Here is a 21,519-nt window from a genome sequence, read left to right on the forward strand (position 1 = left end):
AAGAGGACGAGTTTCTCTAGCCAGAGGGTAGTGAACCTGTGGAATTCATTGTCACAGATATCTGTGAAGGCCAAGGTATTGGGTATATTTAAAGCAGCGGTTGACAGATTCTTGATTAGTGAGGACATCAAAGGTTATGGGGCGATAGCATGGGGAATAGAGTTGAGAGGGAAGATAAATTAGCCATGAGAAGTGGGGGATTGGTTTCAACCGGTTGAATGGGTTAATTCAGCCTTTCTGTCTTATGAACTTATCTTCTTATGATCTGATGGTCTTACATCCAAATTATAATGTCCTTAGTCAAACATCTGGTTCGAAATGTGAGGATTTCACAGTTCTTTTTATTAACAGAATAATTTCTAATAGGGAGAGTATAGCCATAGCTACTGACACAGCTACTGCTAACCTCTACAGCCAACCTTGTAAAAATATGCAATCATATCAAAATTTAGTCAAGTCAAGTCAAGTCACTTTTATTGTCATTTTGACCATAACTGCTGTACATAGTAAAAATGAGACAACATTTTTCAGGACCATAGTGTTACATGACACATTACAAAAACTAGACTGAACTATGTAAAAACAACACAGAGAAAAAAAAAACACACAACAACAGGTCTACAGACCTACCCAGGACTGCATAAAATGCACAGAACAGTGCAGGCATTACAATAAATAATAAACAGTACAATTGGGCAAGGTGTCAGGCCAGGTGCTGGGTATTGAGGAGTCTGATAGCTTGGGGGAAGAAACTGTTACATAGTCTGGTCGTGAGAGCCCGAATACTTTGGTGCCTTTTCCCAGATGGCAGGAGGGAGAAGAGATTGTATGAGGGGTGCGTGGGGTCCTTCATAATGCTGTTTGCTTTGCGGAGTGTAGTGTAAATGTCTGTGATGGCGGGAAGAGAGACCCTGATGATCTTCTCAGCTGACCTCACTACCCGCTGCAGGGTCTTGGAATCCGAGATGGTGCAATTTCCGAACCAGGCATTGATGCAGCTGCTCAGGGTGCTCTCAATACAACCCCTGTAGAATGTGATGAGGATTGGGGGTGGGAGATGGACTTTCCTCAGCCTTCGCAGAAAGTAGGGATGCTGCTGGGCTTTCTTTGCTATGGAGCTGATGTTGAGGGACCAGGTGAGATTCTCCACTAGGTGAACACCAAGAAATTTGGTGCTTTTAACGACCTCTACCGAGGAGCCGTTGATATTCAGCTGGGAGTGGTCGCTCCGTGCCCTCCTGAAGTCGACAACCATCTCTTTTGTTCACATTCAGAGACAGGTTGTTGGCTCTGCACCAGTCCGTTAGCCGCTGCACCTCCTCTCTGTAAGCTGACTCGTTGTTCTTGCTGATGAGACCCACCATAGTTGTGTCATCGGCGAACTTGATGATGTGGTTCGAGCTGTGTGTTGCAGCACAGTCATGGGTCAGCAGAGTGAACAGCAGTGGACTGAGCACACAGCCCTGGAGGGCCCCCGTGCTCAGTGTGATGGTGTTGGAGATGCTGCTCCCGATCCGGACTAACTGAGGTCTCCCAGTCAGGAAGTCTAGGATCCAGTTGCAGAGGGAGGTGTTCAGGCCCAGTAGGCTCAGCTTTCCAATCAGTTTCTGAGGGATGATTGTGTTGAATGCTGAACTGAAGTCTATGAACAGCATCTGAACTTATGTGTCTTTTGTCCAGGTGGGTTAGGGCCAGGTGGAGGGTGATGACAATGGTGTCATCTGTTGAGTGGTTAGGACAGTACGCAAACTGCAGGGGGTCCAGTGAGGGGGGCAGCAGGGTCTTGATATGCTTCATGACGAGGCTCTCGAGACACTTCATGATGATGAAACACTTCAAAATTTACAAGTATTTCTGATTCAGAACTGTATAAGAATGTAACAAAAAGTAAACCATCTACTTGCTGACTCAACCCTGCCCCTAGTGCCCTTTTTAACAGCTTTTTAATAGTTTTCAGTTTTGTTCAAAAAACTATTAATACATTCCCTGAAACTGGAGTTTTCCAGAAGCTTTCAAAATTGTGGCCCAATCCAAGCCTCGATAATGAGGACTGAGCTAGCTACAGGCCTTTATCAAATCTTCCCTTCCTGGGCAAGGTTCTTCAGAAATACTTTTTTCAACCAACTCAACAATTTTCTGAATGAGAACAATATTCTATAAAAGTTTCAGTCATGCTTTAGATCAAATCACAGCATGGAGACTGCCCTTACCAAGATGGTCAACGACCATAGGCTCAGCACTTGAAGCCAACAGAATGTCAGTTCCAATTCTCTTACTTCTAAGTACTGTCTTTGACACAATTGACCACAACATTCTCTTAGATCGCCTTGAGAACTGTGTTGGCCCCTCCGATGGTGCCCTTAACTGGTTTCGCTCTTGTAACTCAGAGAAAAACTTCTGGCCTGAATCATTAAGTGTGGTTTTCAGACCAATTTTCAAAGGGAAACAATGTACCTTTTGGTGTTGCTTAGCAAAACTGATTTGGCCCCCTGCTCTTCTCCTTATACATGCTCTTCTCATTAGAAAGCAGACCCAACAGTGCCTTACCTGCCTAAATGCCTTTAAAATGTTGTTAGTACCACTGTTGTACAGCACCTCTTGTCAGGATTCAATACCCATCTCAACCACCTCCTGTGACAGCTTAATCCATGAATGTGCAGAAATGGAAGAATATGGATGTTGTCTAAGCAGAAGGAATGAATGCAACTTGCCATTTGATTATTAATATAATTAGTTCAGTGCAAACTTGTGGGCCAAAGAGCCTATTCCTATGCTCTGCTGTTCTATGTTCTACTGTGCCACTCCCTGTGGTAAGAACATTTTGTTCCTCATGTTCCTTGTGGGGTGGGACAGTAGCATGGTCTGTACAGGTAACTTGGGTACAATTCCTGCCACTGTCTGGAAGGTGTTTGTTCATTTTCCCAATGTTTCTTCTGAGTGCCTCAGCTTTCTTCCACAGTTCAAAGACATACCGGTCGGTAGGTTCATTGGTCATTGTAAATTGCCCCATGCTTAGACTAGGGTTAAATCGGGGGTTGCTGGGCAATGCAGCTCAAAGGGCCAAAAAGGCTTATTCTGCACTGTATTTTAATAAATAAGTAATTCATTTCCCTTTCACCTTAAACCTACGTCCTCTCAACATACATAGAATATAGAACACAGGACAGTACGTCACAGTGTAGACTCTTCTGCCCATGATGTTGTGCCAAACTTTTAGCCTATTCGAAGATCAATCTAACTCTATCTACCCATATTTTTAATTTAACCATGTGCCGAAGAGTCTCAGAAATGTCTCTAAGTGTTTTCTTTCTAATTATACTGGTTGTAAGGTAGAACTTAGCAGAAAGCCAAGGGAAGTGCAGAATTATAATCAGATTTATTACTGACTTACATTATATGAAATGTGCTGTTTTGTGGAAAGTACACTGTTAGTTTATTTACTTTTTTTATGCATTTCTACAGTTACTGCAGCAAAAACCCAATAGCAAAATGAAGATTAATACAGTGTAAAATAAATACACCAATAATATAATTCAAAACAGTGATGAAAGAGCACCCAAAATAAAATCATATAAAGTTAGTATCCTCCCCACCTTCCACAGTGAAAAAAGAACTCCAGGCCAACCATTGCAAGATGTAAAAAGTATTAATCGGAGCATTCAAACCTCCAAAACAGTAAATGAAAATAAAAACAAAGAATAATAATGCGTACTACCAAAAAAAGGGAAAAAAAGCTGAAAGTAACTGAAAAAAAAGACTTAATCTAAACAGCAGTTATGAAAATATTCAAGAAAAGGTCCCCACACCTTGTGAAACTTTATGTCCAAGTTGAGGAGTGAGTAGTGAATTTTTTCAAGGTCTAAACAGGAGGTAATATCATTAAGCAATTGAGCATGGCTGGGTGGGGCAACATCTCTCCATCTAAGAAGAATTAAGTGTCTAGCCAAAAGAGAAGCAAAAGATAATGTTCAACATTTAGTTGGACTCAATAGTATATCTGCCTCATGCAAGGTACCAAAAAGAGCAATCAGAGGATTAGGTTCTAAGTGGCAATTCAGAATATGGGATACGGTTAAGAAAACTTCTCTCCAAAATTTCTCTAGACCAGGGCAGGTCCAGTACATATGGATAAGAGAAGCCTCGCCACCTTTACACTTGTCACAAACAGAACTGATGTTAGGGTAAAATCGGGACAATTTAGATTTGAGCCCTATGTACAACCTTAAACTGTAAAAGACAGTGGCGAGCATAAAGAGAGGTTGAATTAACTGACTTGAGAATTGAGTCCCAAACCGCATCAGATAAAGAAATATTTAAATCATGCTCCCAAGCCGTTCTAATTTTATCAAAGGGGGCACGCCTTAGGGTCACTAATTTATCACGAATTAAAGATATTAAGCCTTTGCCCAATGGATTAATAGAAAGGAACAGGTCCACAATGTTTTTCTCAGGCATTGCAGGAAAATTGGATAATAAAGGATTAATGAAATATCTAATTTGAAGGTATCTGAACAAGTGGGAGTACACTGTAAATTTAAAAATAGCAAAAAATAAATAGTGTGAAGGAAGGAATAACAAGGTAGTGTTCATAAATTCATGAACTACTTGGCAATCTAATGACGGAGGGGAAGAAATCATTAAGTGTGGGTTTTGAAACTCTTGGATTTTTTCCCTGATGGTAGAAGATGCAGGTCCCTGCTTTTCTTCACATAACAGACTGCACCTTCAATTCCCCCAGTGAAACCTGACCTGATGTGCTGACAAACTTCCAAAAAGAGCAGCAACATCTCACTTGCCCATTGGGACCATCAGATGATGTCAAAAGTGCAGCTTGAACTTGGGTTTCCTGATGCAGAGAGCTGCCTGTGAGGATGCACTTGGAAACAATACCATGCACTTGACTTATTGGTCATTCATTTGTTGAAGAATGTGTAGCAGATTGTCTCATACTTTACAGTACCACTGGTCAGGATTCAATACCCACCAAGCTTTGTAAGGAGTTTGTACATTCTCCCTGTAACTGTATGGATTTCCTCTGGGTGCTCCAATTTCCTTGCACGTGCAAAAGATGTACAGGTTAGGGTTAGTAAGTTAAAGGTATGCTCTGTTACTGCCAGAAGCATAGCAACTCTTGGGGGCTTGCCACCAGCCCATATTCGGATAGTGTTGATCATTGACACAAACAATGCATGTTCACTGTATGCTTTGATGCTTCAATATAAATGTGACAAATAATCTTTAATCAGCTGGAAGAAGGTTCTATGGTCTAATGAAACCAAAATTGAGCTTTTTGGCCACCAGACTAAATGCTGTTTGGTGTAAGCCAAACAATGCACTTTATCAAAAATACGCTATCCCCACTGTGAAGCACGGTGTACCGGATGGTGTCAAGCTTGTTACGTGTTGATGGAGCTGTGCTCATCCAGGTGAATGGCGAGAGTAATTCCATTACACTCCTAACCTTAACCTTGTAGATGGTGGACAGGCTTTGGGGAGTCAGGAGGTGAGTTACATGCCACAGGATTCCTAGCCTTCGATCTGCTCTGGTAGCCATGAAGGCTAGACCAGGTAAGTTTCCTGTTAATGGTAACCCCCCAGGATGTTGATAATAGGGGAGTCAGTGATGGTGATGCCACTGAATGTTAACGGATGATGGTTAGATCCTCTCTTGTTGGAGACCTGGCACTTGCGTGCTCAAATGTTACTTGCCACTTCACAGTCCAAGCCTAGATGTTGTCCAGGCCCTGCTGCATTTGGGCATGAACTGCTTCACTATCTGAGGAGTCATGAATGGTGCAGAATGTTGTGCAGTCTTCTGTAAGCATCCCCACTTCTGACCTTATGATGGAAAGAAGGTCATTGTTGAAGCAGCTGAAGATGGTTGGTCTTAGGACTTTTCTCTGAGGAACTTCTGCAGTGATGTCCTGAGGATGAGATGATTGAACTCCAACCACCACAACCATCTTCCTTTGTGTCAGGTTTAACTCCAACCAGCGGAGGGTTTTCCCCTAATTTCCATTGACTCCATTTTAGCTAGGGCACCTTGATGCTATACTCAGTGAAATGCTGCCTTGATGTCGAGGGCTATCACTCTCACCTCACCTCTGTTATTTAGCTTTTTGGTCCAAGGAGCAACAGGTCAGGAGCCTTGACAGAACCCAAACTGGGCATCCATAAGCAGGTTATTGCTGAATAGGTGCTGCATGATCGCACTGTTGATAACCCCTTCCATTACTTAGCTGATGATTGAGAGTAGGCTGATAGGGCAGTAATTGGCTGAGTTGGACTTGTCCTGTTTCATGTGTACAGGATATGCCTGGGCAATTTTCCACATTGCCCGGTAGATGTCAGTATTGTAGCTATATTGGAATAGCTTTGTTAGTGGCACAAATTCTGGAACACATCTTCAGGACTGTTGCCGGGATTTTGTCTGGGCCCTTAGCCTTTGTGTTATCCTGAGCTGTGAGCTGTTTCTTGATATCACAAATTAGATTGGCTGCATACTGACATCCGGGATGCTGGGGACTTCTGGAGAAGGCTGAGCTGGATCATCTACTTGGCACTTCTGACTAAAGACTGCTGCAAATGCCTCAGCCTTATCTTTTGCACAGGCATGCTGAACTCCTCTATCATTGAGAATGGGCATATTTGTGCAATCTCCTCCTCCATTGAGTTGTTTGATTGTCCACCACCACCATTCACGGCTGGATGTGGCAGAACTACAGAGCTTACATCTGATCCATTGGTTGTGGGACCACTTAGCTCTGTCTAGTACTTGCTGCTTATGGTGCTTCACATGCAAGTAGTCCTGTATTGTTGCTTTACCAGGGTGACACCTCATATGGAGGTATATCCCTCTTGCACTCATCATTGAACCAGGGTTGATCCCCTGGCCTGGTGGTAATATTGAAGTGGGGGATATGCCGAGCCATGAGTTTACAGATTGTAGTTGAGTTGAATTCTGTCACGGTCTGTTCCATGGACTCCGCATTCCAGTTCTCGGTCTGGTCCGTGGACTCCACATTCCAGATATTTTTTTCCCCATGTTCCTGATCCTCATTTTGAGCCTGCAACGTAAATAGCTCCAGGGTTCAGCTATTTGTTTGCTGGACCATCATCAGAAACTCACACCAAGAAGCTCGTCCCAAGAAACCAGTCACCAGAAACACATCACCAGAAGCCCATTACTGGAAGCCAGGCTGGCGGATTCAGGCTCCGGGCTGCAGAGAAGTCTGGGCCATCATCGGAGCCGCGAAGAATCATGGACACTAAGTTGCTTCGGTGCCTGTGGCTGGTTAGCAAATTCAGTTGTATTCGTGTCCAGCTGAGTTGCCGGCCGTTTGCCACTGCTCTGGGTAAGGTACCAATTCTGTCATTTTGGTGGCCGGCTGAGACTTGCTGGTCATTTGCTGCCACTCCGAGCAAAGATACGAATGGACTGTCGTTGTGTGGTTTCATCTGCTTGTTGTCCAAGTCCTTTCCAGCTGAGTGGGTCCGGCCATTTGCTGCTGCTCTGAGTTAGGTATTCTGTCTCTTCGTCGACCAAGTCTGTCTTCCAGTCCAGTCAAGACCGAGTTCCAAGTCAAGTCAAGATCTGAGTCCCGAGTCCGAGTTAAGTCCGAGTCCAAGTCAAGTCCAGGTTTTACCGGTTTGTTATCCAGTGTTTACATCCATACTGACATTGTGTCCTCATTCCTGGCCTTCCTAGTAATTCTCAATAAACACAGTTCAGTTTATACTATCTCAGTTTCTGTGTCTTGCACTTGGATTTGCTCCCAACGCCCCCTTGTAACGCAATTCTGCTGCTGCTAATGGCCCACAGCATCTCATAGATGCCCAGTCTTGGGCTGCTAAATCAGATCAAAGTCTATCCCATTTAGCACAATGGTAGTGCCACACAACACAGTAGAGGGTTTCTTCAACGTGGAGACGGGATTTGGTCTCCACAAATTCTGTGCATTGGTCATTTCTACCAACGCTGCTATGGGCAGATGTTTCCACTGCAGGCAGGTTGGTGAGAATGCGGTCAAGTGTGTTTTTCCCTCTTGTTGGCTCGCTCACCACCTGCTGTAGGCCCAGTCTAGTAGCTATGTCCAGTAGGACCCGACCAGCTCGGTCTGTGGTGATACTACCGAGCACTCTTGATGATAGACATTGAGGTCCCCCACCCAGAGTACATTCTGTGCTCTTTCCACCCTTAATGCCTCCTCCAAGTGCTGCTCAACATGGAGAAGTAGTGATTCATCAGTTGAGGGAGAATGGTATGTGGTTATCAGCGGGAGGTTTCTTTACCCATGGTTAACCTGGGGTCCAGGGTCAATATTGAGAGTTGTAAGGGCAACTTCCTTTCTACTGTATACCACTGTGTCATCACATCTGCCAGGTCTGACCTGCCAGTGAGACAGTACGTACCCAGGAATGGTCATGGTGGAGTCCAGAATGTTAACTGTAAGGTATGATTCTGTCAGTACAACTATGTCAAGCTGTTGTTTGACTAGGCTATGAGACAGCTCTCCCAACTTTGGCACAAGCCCCAAGATTAACCCAAGGAGGACTTTGCAGGGTCAACAGGACTGGTTTTGCTGTTGTCATTTCCAGTGCCTAGGTCAATGCTGGGTAGTCCATCCAGGTTTATTCCTTATTATTTTCCTTTTAGCGGTTGGATACAACTGAATGGCTTGCTAGGCCATTTCAGAGGGCATTTTAGAGCCAACCACATTGCTGGAGCCACATATAGGCCAGAACAGATAAAGATGGCAGCATTCCTCCCCTTAGGATATTAGAATATAGGGAGATCCTGGAGGAAAACCTGATGCAGTCTGTAAGAGAACTGTGGCTTGGGAGAAGATTTGCTTTTCGGCAAGACACTGGCCCCAAGACTAAAGCCAAAACTACACAGGAATGTCTTAAAAGCAACAAAGTCAATATCCTGGAGTGGCCAAGTCAGAGTCCAGACCTCAATCCTCAAAAAAAAACTGAATTTGTGGCTGGACTTGAAATGGGCGGTTCACTCACAATCCTCATGCTATCTGACAGAGTTTGAGCAGATTTGTGAGGAAGAATGGGGAAAATTTTCAGTGTCCAGATGTGCAAAGCTGATAGAGACCTATCCACATAGACTCAAGACTGCCAAAAATGCATCTACCAAATACTGACTTGAAGGGGTTGAATACTTATGCAATCAATTATTTTGTGCTTTATATTTGTAAATAATTTAGATCACTTTCTAGAAATCTGTTTTCACTTTGAGACAAAAAGAGTTTTCCTGATGATCAGTGTCAAAAAAGCCAAATTAAATCTATTGGCGATTCATTGTTGTAAATGAATGAAAACTTCCAAGGGCATGAATACTTTCTAGAGGGTCTGTATATACTTACTCTAATTCACTGTTGTGTGTGTTGCTCAGATTTCCAAAAGCTGCAGATTTTCTCTTGTTTGTTACTGTAATTCACTGTACTTTTTCTATATTATTATGTATTGCATTGTACTGCTGCTGAAAAGTCAACAAATTTCATGACATATGCCAATGATATTAAATCTGATTCTAATTCTCAGTATTATTTGTTGATTTATTTATTATTTGTTTTTTTTGTCATTCCTCAGTAGTCTCCTTTTGCACATTAGTTGTTTGTCAGTCTATTGTATAGTTTTTCATTGATTCTGTTGTATTTCTTTGATCTGCTGTGATGCCTGCAAGATAGCATATGGTTGTATATGTTTACTTTGAACTTCTAAGCTTTCATCTTTGCTTCTGTGTTTGAATGATGACTGAGTTGTAACATATTTATTTATGTGTATATTTTTATTTCATAGGCTACAACCAAGCCTGAAGATAGAAACGATCCTACCAAACTCTACAACAGGATGAGTCTTTCTGAAGTGATAACTAAGTATCCAATATATGTCCATAATAATCAGGTAAAGGATTTCGTCAATTAAAATGTGTGCTAAAACTGTAGCCATGTTGAAAATGAAAACTATTCCCACACTACAATCCAGGATCAACAATAGGAGATTTTCTTTTCCCCAAATATACATTTTTAGAATTTGGACATTGTTACTATGCACAGCATTTACACTCAGTGGCCTGGAAATAACTTGGCAAATGTGTAGCTCAGGTGGTTGATGGTTGGGTTGAGTTGTTCTCAGATGTAGGCAACCCATTTGCAAATGTTTCATCACCATCAATAATAAGTATACCGTTTTGGATACTGTTGGTGGGGACGACCTACCATGGAGAAGTTGCAGTGGTTGCATCTCTGGGACTGAGACTGGACCCTCGGCTCAGAAGGGAAGGAGGGAAAAGAGGAGAGCAGTAGTGATAGAGGATTCGATCATTAGGGGGGACAGATAGGAGGTTCTGCAGAAGAGATTGAGAATCTCGGATGGTCTGTTGCCTCCCTGGTGCCAGAGTCCGCGATATCTCAGATCAAGTTCTCAGTATTCTCAAGAGGGCGGGTGAGCAGCCGGATGTTGTGGTCCATGTAAGGGCCAATAACATGGATAGGAAGAGTGAGGAGGTCCTGAAAGATGAGTTTTAGGGAGTTAGGCACCAAGTTAAAGGACAGGACCTCCAGGATAGCCAACTCAGGATTGCTACCAGTGCCATGTGCAGGTGGGTTTAGAACTAGTAAGATAGCACAGATCAACACGTGGCTAAAGACATGGTGCAGGAGGGAGGGCTTCAGATTTTTAGATAATTGGGCAGTTTTCCAGGGAAGGTGGAACCTGTTCCAGTGGGACGGTTTACATCTGAACTGGAGGGGGGCAAATATTCTTGCAGGTAGGTTTGCTAGAGAGGCTGCAGTGGATTTAAACTAGGTACAAAGGGGGATGGAAACCAGAGTGTAGGAACAGATGTATGGGAGAAGGAAGAAAAAGAAGATAGTAAAGTTGTTTGCACCGTTAGAGATAAACAGAGAGGAAGAAGTGGAGAATTTCTTAAATGCATTTATTTTAATGCTAGGAGCATTGTAAGAAAGATGGATGAGCTTAGAGCATGGACTGATACCTGAAAATATGATGTTGCAGCTATTAATGAAACATGGTTGCAGGACGGGTGTGATTGGCAACTAAATATTCCTGGATTTCATTGCTTCAGGTGTGATAGAATTGGAGGGACAAGAGGGGGAGGTGTTGCATTGCTTGTCAGAGAAAATATTACAGTGGTGCTCTGGCAGGATAGATTAGAGGGCTCGTCTAGAAATTGAGGAATGGGAAAGGTGTAGTAACACTTATAGGGATGTATTATAGACCACCTAATGGCGAGCAAGAATTGGAGGAGCAAATTTGTAAGACGATAGCAGATATTTGTAGTAAGCACAGGGTTGTGATTGTTGGTGATTTTAAGTTTCCACACATAGATTGAGAAGCCCATACTGTAAAAGAGTTGGATGGTTTGGAGTTTGTAAAATGTGTACAGGATAGTTTTTTGCAGCAATACATAGAGGTACCAACTAGAGAAGGGGCAGTGTTGGATCTCCTGTTAGGGAATGAGATAGGTCAGGTGACAGATGTATGTGTTGGGGAGCAATTCGGGTCCAGTGATCACAATGCCATTAGTTTCAATATAATTATGGAGAAGGATAGGACTTGGACCAAGGTTGAGATTTTTGATTGGAGAAAGGCTAAATTTGAGGATCTGTGAAAGGATTTAGAAGGAGTGGATTGGGACAATTTGTTTATGGGAAGGATGTAGTAGATAAATGGAGGTCATTTAAAGGTGAAATTTTGAGGGTACAGAATCTTTATGTTCCTGTTAGGTTGAAAGGAAAAGTTAAAAGTTTGAAGAGCCATAGTTTTCAAGGGATATTGGAAACTTGGTTCAGAAAAAGAGAGAGATCTACAATAAATATAGGCAGCATGGAGTAAATGAGGTGCTCAAGGAATATAAAGAATGTAAAAAGAATCTTAAGAAAGAAATTAGAAAAGCTAAAAGAAGATATGAGTTTGTTTTGGCAAGTAAGGTGAAAATAAATCTAAAGGGTTTCTACAGTTATATTAATAGCAAAAAGATAGTGAGGGATAAAATTGGTCCCTTAGAGAATCAGAGTGGACAGCTATGTGTGTAGCCGAAAGAGATGGGGGAGATTTTGAACAATTTCTTTTCTTCAGTATTCACTAAGAAGAAGGATATTCATTGTGTAAGGTAAGGAAAACAGGTAGGGAAGTTATGGAAACTATTATGATTAAAGAGGAGGAAGTACTGGTGCTTTTAAGGAATATAAAAGTGGATAAATCTCCAGGTCCTGATAGAATATTCCCTAGGGCCTGGAGGGAAGTTAGTGTAGAAGTAGCAGGGGCTCTGACAGAAATATTTCAAATGTCATTAGAAACGGGGATGGTGCCGGAGGATTGGTGTATTGCTCATGTGGTTCAATTGTTTAAAAAGGATTCTAAGAGTAAACCTAGCAATTATAGGCCTGTCATTTTGACCTCAATGGTGGGTAAATAAATGGAAAGTATTCTTAGAGATGGTATATATAATTATCTGGATAGACAAGGTCTGATTAGGAACGGTCAACATGGTTTTGTGCGTGGGAGGTCATGTTTGACAAATCTTATTGAATTTTTTGAAGAGGTTACTAAGAAAGTTGACGAGGGTAAAGCAGTGAATGTTGTTTATATGGACTTCAGTAAGGCCTTTGACAAGGTTCCACACAGAAGGTTGGTTAGGAAGGTTCAATTTTTAGCTGTTAATATTGAAGTAGTAAAATGGATTCAACAGTGGCTGGATGGGAGGTACCAGAGAGTAGTGGTGGATAACTATTTGTCAGGTTGGAAACCAGTGACTAGTGGTGTGCCTCAGGGATCTATACTGGGTCCAATGTTATTTGTCATATACGTTAATGATCTGGATGATGTGGTGGTAATTTGAATTATTAGTATTCAGATGATACTAAGGTTGTGGATAATGAAGTAGGCTTTCAAAGCTTGCAGAGAGATTTAGGCCAGTTAGAAGAGTGGGCTGAACGATGGCAGATGGAGTTTAATGCTGATAAGTGTGAGGTGCTACATTTTGGTCAGAATAATCCAAATAGGACATCTATGGTAAATGGTAGGGCATTGAAGAATGCAGTAGAACAGAGTGATCTAGGAATAATGGTGCATCGTTTCCTGAAGGTGGAATCTCATGTGGATAGGGTGGTGAAGAAAGCTTTTGGTATGCTGGCTTTTATAAATCAGAGTATTGAATATAGGAGTTGGGATGTAATGTTAAAATTGTACAAGGCATTGGTAAGGCCGAATTTGGAATATTGTGTACAGTTCTGGTCACCGAATTATAGGAAAGATGTCAACAAAATAGAGAGAGTATGGAGAAGATTTACTAGAATGTTACCTGGGTTTCAGCACCTAAGTTACAGAGAAAGGTTGAACAAGTTAGGTCTTTATTCTTTGGAGCGTAGAAGGTTGAGGGGGGACTTGATAGTGGTATTTACAATTATGAGGGGTATAGATAGAGTTGACATTGATAGGCTTTTTCCATTGAGAGTAGGGGAGATTCAAATAAGAGGACTTGAGTTGAGAGTTGGGGGGAAAAGTTTAGGGGTAACACGAGGGGGAATTTCTTTATTCAGAGAGTGGTAGCTGTGCAGAATGAGTTTCCAGTAGAAATGGTAGAGGCAGATTCGGTTTTGTCATTTAAAGTAAAATTGGATAGGTATATGGACAGGAAAGGAATGGAGGGTTATAGGCTGAGTGCGGGTCAGTGGGACTAGGTGAGAGTAAGCGTTCGGCACAGACTAGAAAGACCAAGATGGCCTGTTTCTGTGCTGTAATTGTTACATGGTTATATGAGGAGACATCATCAGTACATTATTAAGTTGTGGTTTATCCTTTGAATACTTCACCTGTATATATATCAATCAGATGATTGGTTGTCATTACAGAAGGTTGTGATGCAGGGAGGTTGTCTCAGGACAGACTGTTTACGTGGTGAACTCTGTGCTTTGTGGTCTGGAACTTCGCCTTCACTGGCTTATAAACAGGATTGAAGTCATGTGTTTGTATACAGAATTGTTCACAGTAAACCACACTTCTAGGAATTCTCTGGCATGCCACTTGTTTGCAACGAGATCCCCTCCCTCCATCACAATCAAGTTTCTGTAATGATGACCAATCAGCTGATTGATATATACAATAAAGGCACACCACAAATTAACAGTGCATTGATGATATCTCTTTGTATGGTGACAAAACGATTGCAAACTAGTTGCCAAAATCGGAGAACAATTCAACCCAAAGCATCTTTGTTAGGTAACTCCTGTAACGAATAATGTGGCCACTGAGTGTATGTTAATGATCTTTTGCTGTTGTAGCCCAACCGCTTCAAAATGCGATGTGTTATGGGTTCAGAGAGGCTCTTATGCACACTGCTATTGTAATGTGTGTTTACTTGAGGTATTGGTGTCATAAACCAGTCTGGCCATTCTCCCTGACCTCGCTCATTAGCAAGACATTTTTGCCTACAGAACTGTTGCTCACTGGATGTTTTTTCCCGTTTTTCACACAATCTCTGTGAACTCTGGAGACTGTTGTGCACAAAACTTCCAGGAAATCAGCAGTGTCTGAGACACTCAATCCACCCCATCTAGCACCACCAACCATTCCACAGTCAAAATCACTTGGATTACATTGCCTCCCCTTTCTGATGTTTGGCCTGAACAGCAACTGAGTCTCTTGACTATGTCTGTGTGCTTTTATGCCTTGAGTGGCAGCCACATGATTAGCTGATTAAATATCTGCATTCAAGAGCAGATGTATAGGTCTACCTGACAGAATGGGCAGTGAGTGTAATGTCCATCAAAAATGACCTTGGCTGACAGTTGTAATGTACTGCAGTTTTTCTGGTGACGGTACTCCCAGAATGTTGTTGGATAGGGAGTTTCAGAATTGAGAATCTGCATAGATTAATGTTTGCTGATTTATTTCCAGTTTGGAAGAATGTGTGAATTGGAGGGGTGCTTGCAGATGATAGTCTTGCCATACAACTCTTGCCCTCCTTGGAACTGGTACTGGTTTATTATTGTCACACACTGAGATGGAGTAAAAAGTTTGCCTTCTATAGATTCATCAAAAAATCAAGCATCAACTTTGATCGCCTTATACATTTACATGTATTAGGAATTTGCTGCATTGTGTTGGCACAACATGTGTCAAGAAACAACAACATTCAAAAATTATAAAGAATGATAAAAAATAAAATTATAAGTATGATATACATTAAGTGTGCTTAAAGACATAAATATATCATTATAAAAATGGTTTAAAGTGTTTTCTGTGGAGTGCATAGGAGTGAATGAGGCAGATACAATTACAAGGGTCAAGAATCAAGTGCCAGCTTTATCCAGGGTCAGATTTATTGCCAATATATCATTTACATTTATATGTATTACAAATTTGTTGTGGTGTGTTGGTCAGGGCATGACATACAACAAAGAAAACAACATTGAGCAATTAAAAAGCAAGAAGAGTTATATATACATAAAGCTAGAGATTAAAAAATGGATATGGAATAAAATAAGCATAAATAAATACCAACATGCATTTGCAATGTAAATGGCATTATAAGAAGTGGTTTAAAGTGTGTACAGTGTAGTGCAGTGATTGGGGTAATAGGCAGAGGGTGGGGAGGGGCGTAACTAGAATAGTTGATCAGATTAACAGCGTGGGAGAAGAAAATGTTAAGATGGCATGATTCTTTTTTTTTTGTTTTGTTTTTATAGCCCTATAGCACTTTCCAGAAGGGAGTTTTTGGAAAAGGCAGTTTACAGGGTGGGTAGTGTCCAAAAAATATTTTTTCTAACTGTTTCTTAGTCCTGGACATATACATGTCCTACACTGATGGTAGACTGCAGCTAATGATCTTTTTTGCTGACCTGGCAGTCTCTGTAGTTTTCGTACATTGTGAGAGGATGCTGCACAAACCAGACAGAAATGTCTGATGCCAGGATACACTCTATGGCGACAATGCCGCATTGCACCAGTATGTTCCTGGGAGGCTGAATTTTACTAATTACTACAAGTATTTCATCACTGGCCCATCTAGACTGTGCCAGCCTGGTTTTCTCTTTAGTCCCATCTACCTGCACAGACCAAATCTCTCCAGACCCCTCCGTACCATACCTATCTAAACTTCTCTTAACTGGTGCAACTCCTGAGAAGATTGAGGTCATGAGAAGTATTGCAGATGTAGGTGGGAAGGGACTGAACTCAATCACTTGGCCTTCACAGCCATCTGCAGCAATGAATTCCACAATAAGTGCTACACCTTGCCATACGCCTCCTCCCTCACTTCCATTCAGGGCCCCAAATAGCCCTTCCAGGTGAGGCAACACTGAATCTGCAGATCTGCTGGGGTTGTCTATTGTGTCTGGTGCTCCTGATGTGGGTTCCTCTACTTTGCTGAGACCTGACGAAAATTGGGGGACCACTTTGTTGAGCACCTTCGCACTATCTGCCACAAGTGGGATGTCCCGACGAACAAAAATTTTAATTCCAATTCACGTTCCCATTACAACGTGTTGATACATGGCCTCCTCTTGTGACATGATGAGGGCACCATCAGGGTGGGGAGCAACATTTTCTGGTTACCCTTCATCCTAATGGCATGAATATTGATTTCTCCTTCTAGTGAACAAATTTCCCCACCACGTTCTCTATTTCCCACTCTGACTTTTTACCACTTGTCACCTGCCCATTGGATCCCTTTGGATCCCCTTTCCTTCCCTTCCTCCTGTTGTCCACTCTTCTCTACTATCAGATTCCTTCTTCTCCAGCCGTTGACCATTCACACCCACCTGGCTTCACCTACCACCTTCCAGCTAGCATCTTTCCCCTTCCCCCAACTTTTCATTCAGGCATCTCCTCCCCTTCCTTCTCAATCCTGAAGAAGGATCTCAACTAGTGTGTTCCACAATACAGATTGATACAAAGTACTCATTAAGTTCATCCACCATTTCCTTGTCCCCCATTGTTACCTCTCCAGCACCATATTCCTGCAGTCCCATATCCACTCTTGCCTCTCTTTTTTATATCTGAAAGTATCTTTGATATCCACTTTTATATTATTGACTAGCTTCCCTTCACATTTCATCCTTTTCCTCCTTAAGCCTTTGGCTAGTTTTTGAAAGTTTCTCAATTCCCTAATTTCCCACTTTTTTTGCATGATTTATGCTCTCTCTGTTGTTTTTATGCTCTCTCTGAGTTCCTCATCAGTTACGGTTGTCTCAGCTTCCATTTAGAATACTTCTTCATCTCTGGGATGTATCTATCTTGCACCTTCCGAATTGACCCCAGAAACCCCAGCCATTGCTGTTTTACCATCACTCCTGTTCATCCCTCCATCATCGCTGATACTGTGCAACTCTGGCAGTGCCACTCTCATGCCTCTGTAATTGCGTTTACTCCACTGTAGACTGATACATCTGACTTTATTTTCTCCCCCTCAAACTGCAGGGTGAATTCTAACATACTATGAACATTATTTCCCAAGGGTTGCTTTACCTTCAGCTCCCTAATCAAATCTGGTTCATTATGGAACACACAAAATTGCCATTCCCTTATTAGTCTCAACCATAAGCTGCTCCAAAAAGCTATCTTGCAGGCATTCTACAAATTCCTTCTCCAGGGTTCTGGCTGCAACCTGATTTTTCCAACTTATCTGCACGTTGACATGCCCTGTGATTATCATAATGTTGCCCACTTTATATATCTTTTCTCTCTCCCATTGTAATTTGAAACCCACATCCTGGCTACTGTTTAGAGGCCCGTATATAATTCCCATCAGGGTTTTTGTTTACCTTTGTAGTTTCTTAACTCTACTCACAAGGATTCTACATCTTCCCATCCTATGTCACCTCTTTCTAAGGATTTGATTTTGTTTTTACCAACAGAACCACCTTTTACTGCCTGTCCTTTTGACATCATTTGTATCCTTGGATATTAAGCTCTCGACTGTAATCTTCTTTCAGCCACGACTCAGTGATGCCCAGAATGTCAAGCCTGCCAATCTCTAACTGTGCTACAGGACCATCAGCCTTATTTTGTATACCATATGCATTAAAATATAACACCTTCAGTCCTGTATTCATCACCTATTTTGATTTCTCTCCCCTTTTACACTTCATAGAGTCTTAGAGAAGTACAGCACAGACACAGGTCCTTAGGCCAATTTAGTCCATGCCAAAGCTATTTAAGCTGCATATTCCCATTGACCTGCACTGGGACCATTGACCTCCATATCCCTGCAACATACACAAAATGTTGGAGGAACTCAGCAGGCCAGGCAGCATCTATGAAAAGAGTCGATGTTTTGGACTAAGAGACTTCAGTAGGACTCTATATCCCTACCGCTGTATCCCTACTGTCCAAGTACCTAACCAAACTTCTCTTAGGTGTTGAAGTTGAGCTTGCATGCATCACTTCTGCTGGCAACTCATTCCACATTCTCATGAGCCTCTGAGTGAAGAAGCATCTCCTCATGTTCCCTTTAAACATTTCACCTTTCACTATTAACCTATGACCTCTGGTTGTAGTCTCACCCAACCTTAGTGGAAAAAGCCTGCTTGCATTTACCCTATTTGTACCCTCATAATTTTATATAGCTCTATTAAATCTCCTCTCAATCTTCTATGTTCTACAGTCCTAACTTATTCAATCTTTCCTTATAATTCAGGTCTTCCAGACTTGGTAACACCATTGTAAATTTTGTTATTTACAAAATAATTGTCCCTTCTCACAGTCTCACTGCACACTTGCACACCAACTGCCCCATCTTCAACCCCATTATTCTGATTCCTGTCCCCCTGCTAAATTAGTATAAATCTTCCCCTACAGCTCTAGCAACCTGCCTGCAAGGGTATTGGTCCCCCTCAGGTTTAGATGTAACCTATTCATTTTGTACAGCTCATGCCTTCCCCATAAGAGATCCCAATGATCAATAAATCTGAAATCCTGTCCCATGCACCTGACTCTCAGCCACTCACTCATCTATACTATTATCCTATTCCTGCCCAGACTAGCACATAGTACTGGGAGTAATCCAGAGATTAACACCTTAGAGGTCCTGTTCTTCAGCCTCTTTCCTAACTCTCTATGCAGGTTCTTTTACCCCTTTCTACCCACATCATTGGTACCAATGTACCCCATGACCCCTGGCTACTCAATCTCCCTTTGAGAATATTCTGTAGCTTCTCTGAGACATTATTGATGCTAGCACCTGTGAGGCAACACATCAACTGTGCATCTTTTTTCGCAGCCACAGATTTTTGTTTCCATTCCCTTAAGTATGGAGGGATATTCCTTTGGCTGAGGGGAATGGTCACAGAGAAACCCTGCACTAACTGCTCACTCCCCTTACTTCTCCGGTGGAGAAGTCATCTACTATCTGAATCCTGTGCTCTGGGTGTGATCAACTCAGTAAAAGTCTCAGCTGTGAGTTTTTCAGCCTCCCAGATGGTCTCGAGTACATCCAGCTCCAGCTCCAGTTTCCTGTCAGTCAGGAGCTGAAATTGGGTGCACTTCTTGCACACGTAGGCATCAGGGAGACTGTTAAAAACCCTGCATTCCCACAACTTACAGGAGGTGCATTTCACTGCCTTAACTACCATCCTGCCTACACTTGTTATACCTTTGGCTCCAACTTCTGAAGCTTAAGTTCTACCATCAACAAAAGACTTAGTACCGTTAGGCTCCACCTGTTCAACCAAAGCACATGGAGCCAAAGCCTAACCACTCTAACGCTTGCCCACTCACACAATGGCTGCTCTGCTTGCACCCCCCCTTCATCTTATTAGCTCAAATAAAACTCACTCCCGACAGGACTTTTATTTCAAATGACTCCCGCCCTGCAAGATGTTGCTCTCTCACTCGCTACTTCAAACAAATGTGTTATAATGTTAGCATTTGTATCGCGAGGACAAGAATGTAAGCGCAAAGATGTAAGACGGAAACTTTATAAGGCATTGGACAGACCACATTTCGGGTTTCAATATTCAAGATGTCATTTCCTGTAAAAGTGTGTAAGGGAGAACAAAATAATTGTTACTCCGGATCTGATGCAGGACAAAACATACCTAATAAGGAAAAGAACACAATAAGTATAAATATGTAAGATAGCATATATATATATATATATATAGATTGATAATATGTACTACATAAAGTGATGCTAGGTATAGGGGTGTCTGTATATGCGGTGAATCTGACAGGAAATGACAGAGTAGTGGTGGTGGGGTGTGTGTGGGTGGAGATGTTGATGAGCCTTACCGCTTGGGGGAAGTAAACGGTTCTGAGTCTGGGGTTCTGGTGTAGATATTACCTAACCTGCTCCCTAATGGGAGTGGGACAAACAGTCCTGCATAATATTCCTGGTCTTTGTCCAGCATCTTTCTACATACTGTATATCCTTGGTAATCAGTAGGCTGGTACTGGTAACGTGTTGGGCAGTTTTGATAGCAGTTTTCTCGTATGGAATGAAAGGGTTAACAAATTAGCACCATGTGATGGTGCTGAACCTGAAGAATGAGGGGGGGGATCTCATTGAAACATATCAAATATTGAATAGCCTATATAGAGAGGATGTGGAGTAGATGTTTCCCATAGTGAGCAAGTCTAGGACCCGGAAGGCAAAGCCTTAGAATAGAAGGATGTCCCTTTAGATCAGAGAGGAGGAAGTTCTTGAGCCAGAGAATGGTGAATGTGTGGAATGCATTGCCAAAGACAACTGTGTAGGCCATATCATTGGGTATGTTCAAAGCAGAGGTTGCTTGGTTCTTGATTAGTCGGGGTGTCAAAGGTTACAAGGAGCAGGCCATGATGGAATGATGGAGCAGACTCGATGGGCTGAAGGGCCTAATCCTGCCGCTATATCTATGGTATTAAAGAAAAGCTTGCAAACAAAGCTAAAATTTTAAAACCAGCTTAGCAAAGCAATGGCAACAGCATGGTTAAATCTCAGAGTTCTGTTTGTTGACTCTGTTTAAATAAATTGAAGCGCATGTCATTAATCCTTTTCAATCGCTGTGTTTAATTGATGCCTTCAAGAAGATTGAAATTGCTCTGTGTGCTACTTGTGTGCACACAGACTAACACATTCACTTCAAATGCATCTATAATTACAATTATGATGCTTGTAATATGCTGTAGGGCAGTGAGGCTAAAAATAGCAATGCCTCTCAAAATTAGCCTGTAAAGGAAAAGGAGCAGATTTTGAGTTTCCAATCCCTCCTGCTATTGTATATCACCATCAACAGATTTGTAGAACTGTACAGCACAGATGTAGGCCTTTTGGCCCGTCATAACCATGCTAAGAGGCACGGAAGCACAGTGATTAGCATGATAATATTACAGTTCGTGGCATTTGGAATTTGGAGTTCAATTCTGGCATTGTGTGTAAGGAATTTGTTTATTCTCCCCGTGATTGTGTGGGTTTCCACCTGGTGCTTTGGCTTCCTCCCACAGCCTAAAGACGTATTGGTTAGAAGGTTAATAGGTCATTGTAAATCATCCTGTGATTAG

General features: G+C 42.1%; 1 protein-coding gene across 6 annotated transcripts in view; it reads left to right on the forward strand.

The window, feature by feature from the left end:
• LOC140725765 (neprilysin-like) overlaps window positions 1-21,519 on the forward strand; it is a 306,429-nt gene that overhangs the window by 192,484 nt on the left and 92,426 nt on the right. For all 6 annotated transcript variants that reach the window (XM_073041648.1, XM_073041645.1, XM_073041644.1 and 3 more), the window contains exon 10: window positions 9,814-9,918. In XM_073041648.1, coding sequence (XP_072897749.1) covers window positions 9,814-9,918 — 105 coding nt within the window. The remainder of the gene's footprint in view (window positions 1-9,813; window positions 9,919-21,519) is intronic.

This window comes from Hemitrygon akajei, chromosome 3, assembly GCF_048418815.1.
Source record: "Hemitrygon akajei chromosome 3, sHemAka1.3, whole genome shotgun sequence".
Taxonomy (NCBI): Eukaryota; Metazoa; Chordata; class Chondrichthyes; order Myliobatiformes; family Dasyatidae; genus Hemitrygon; species Hemitrygon akajei.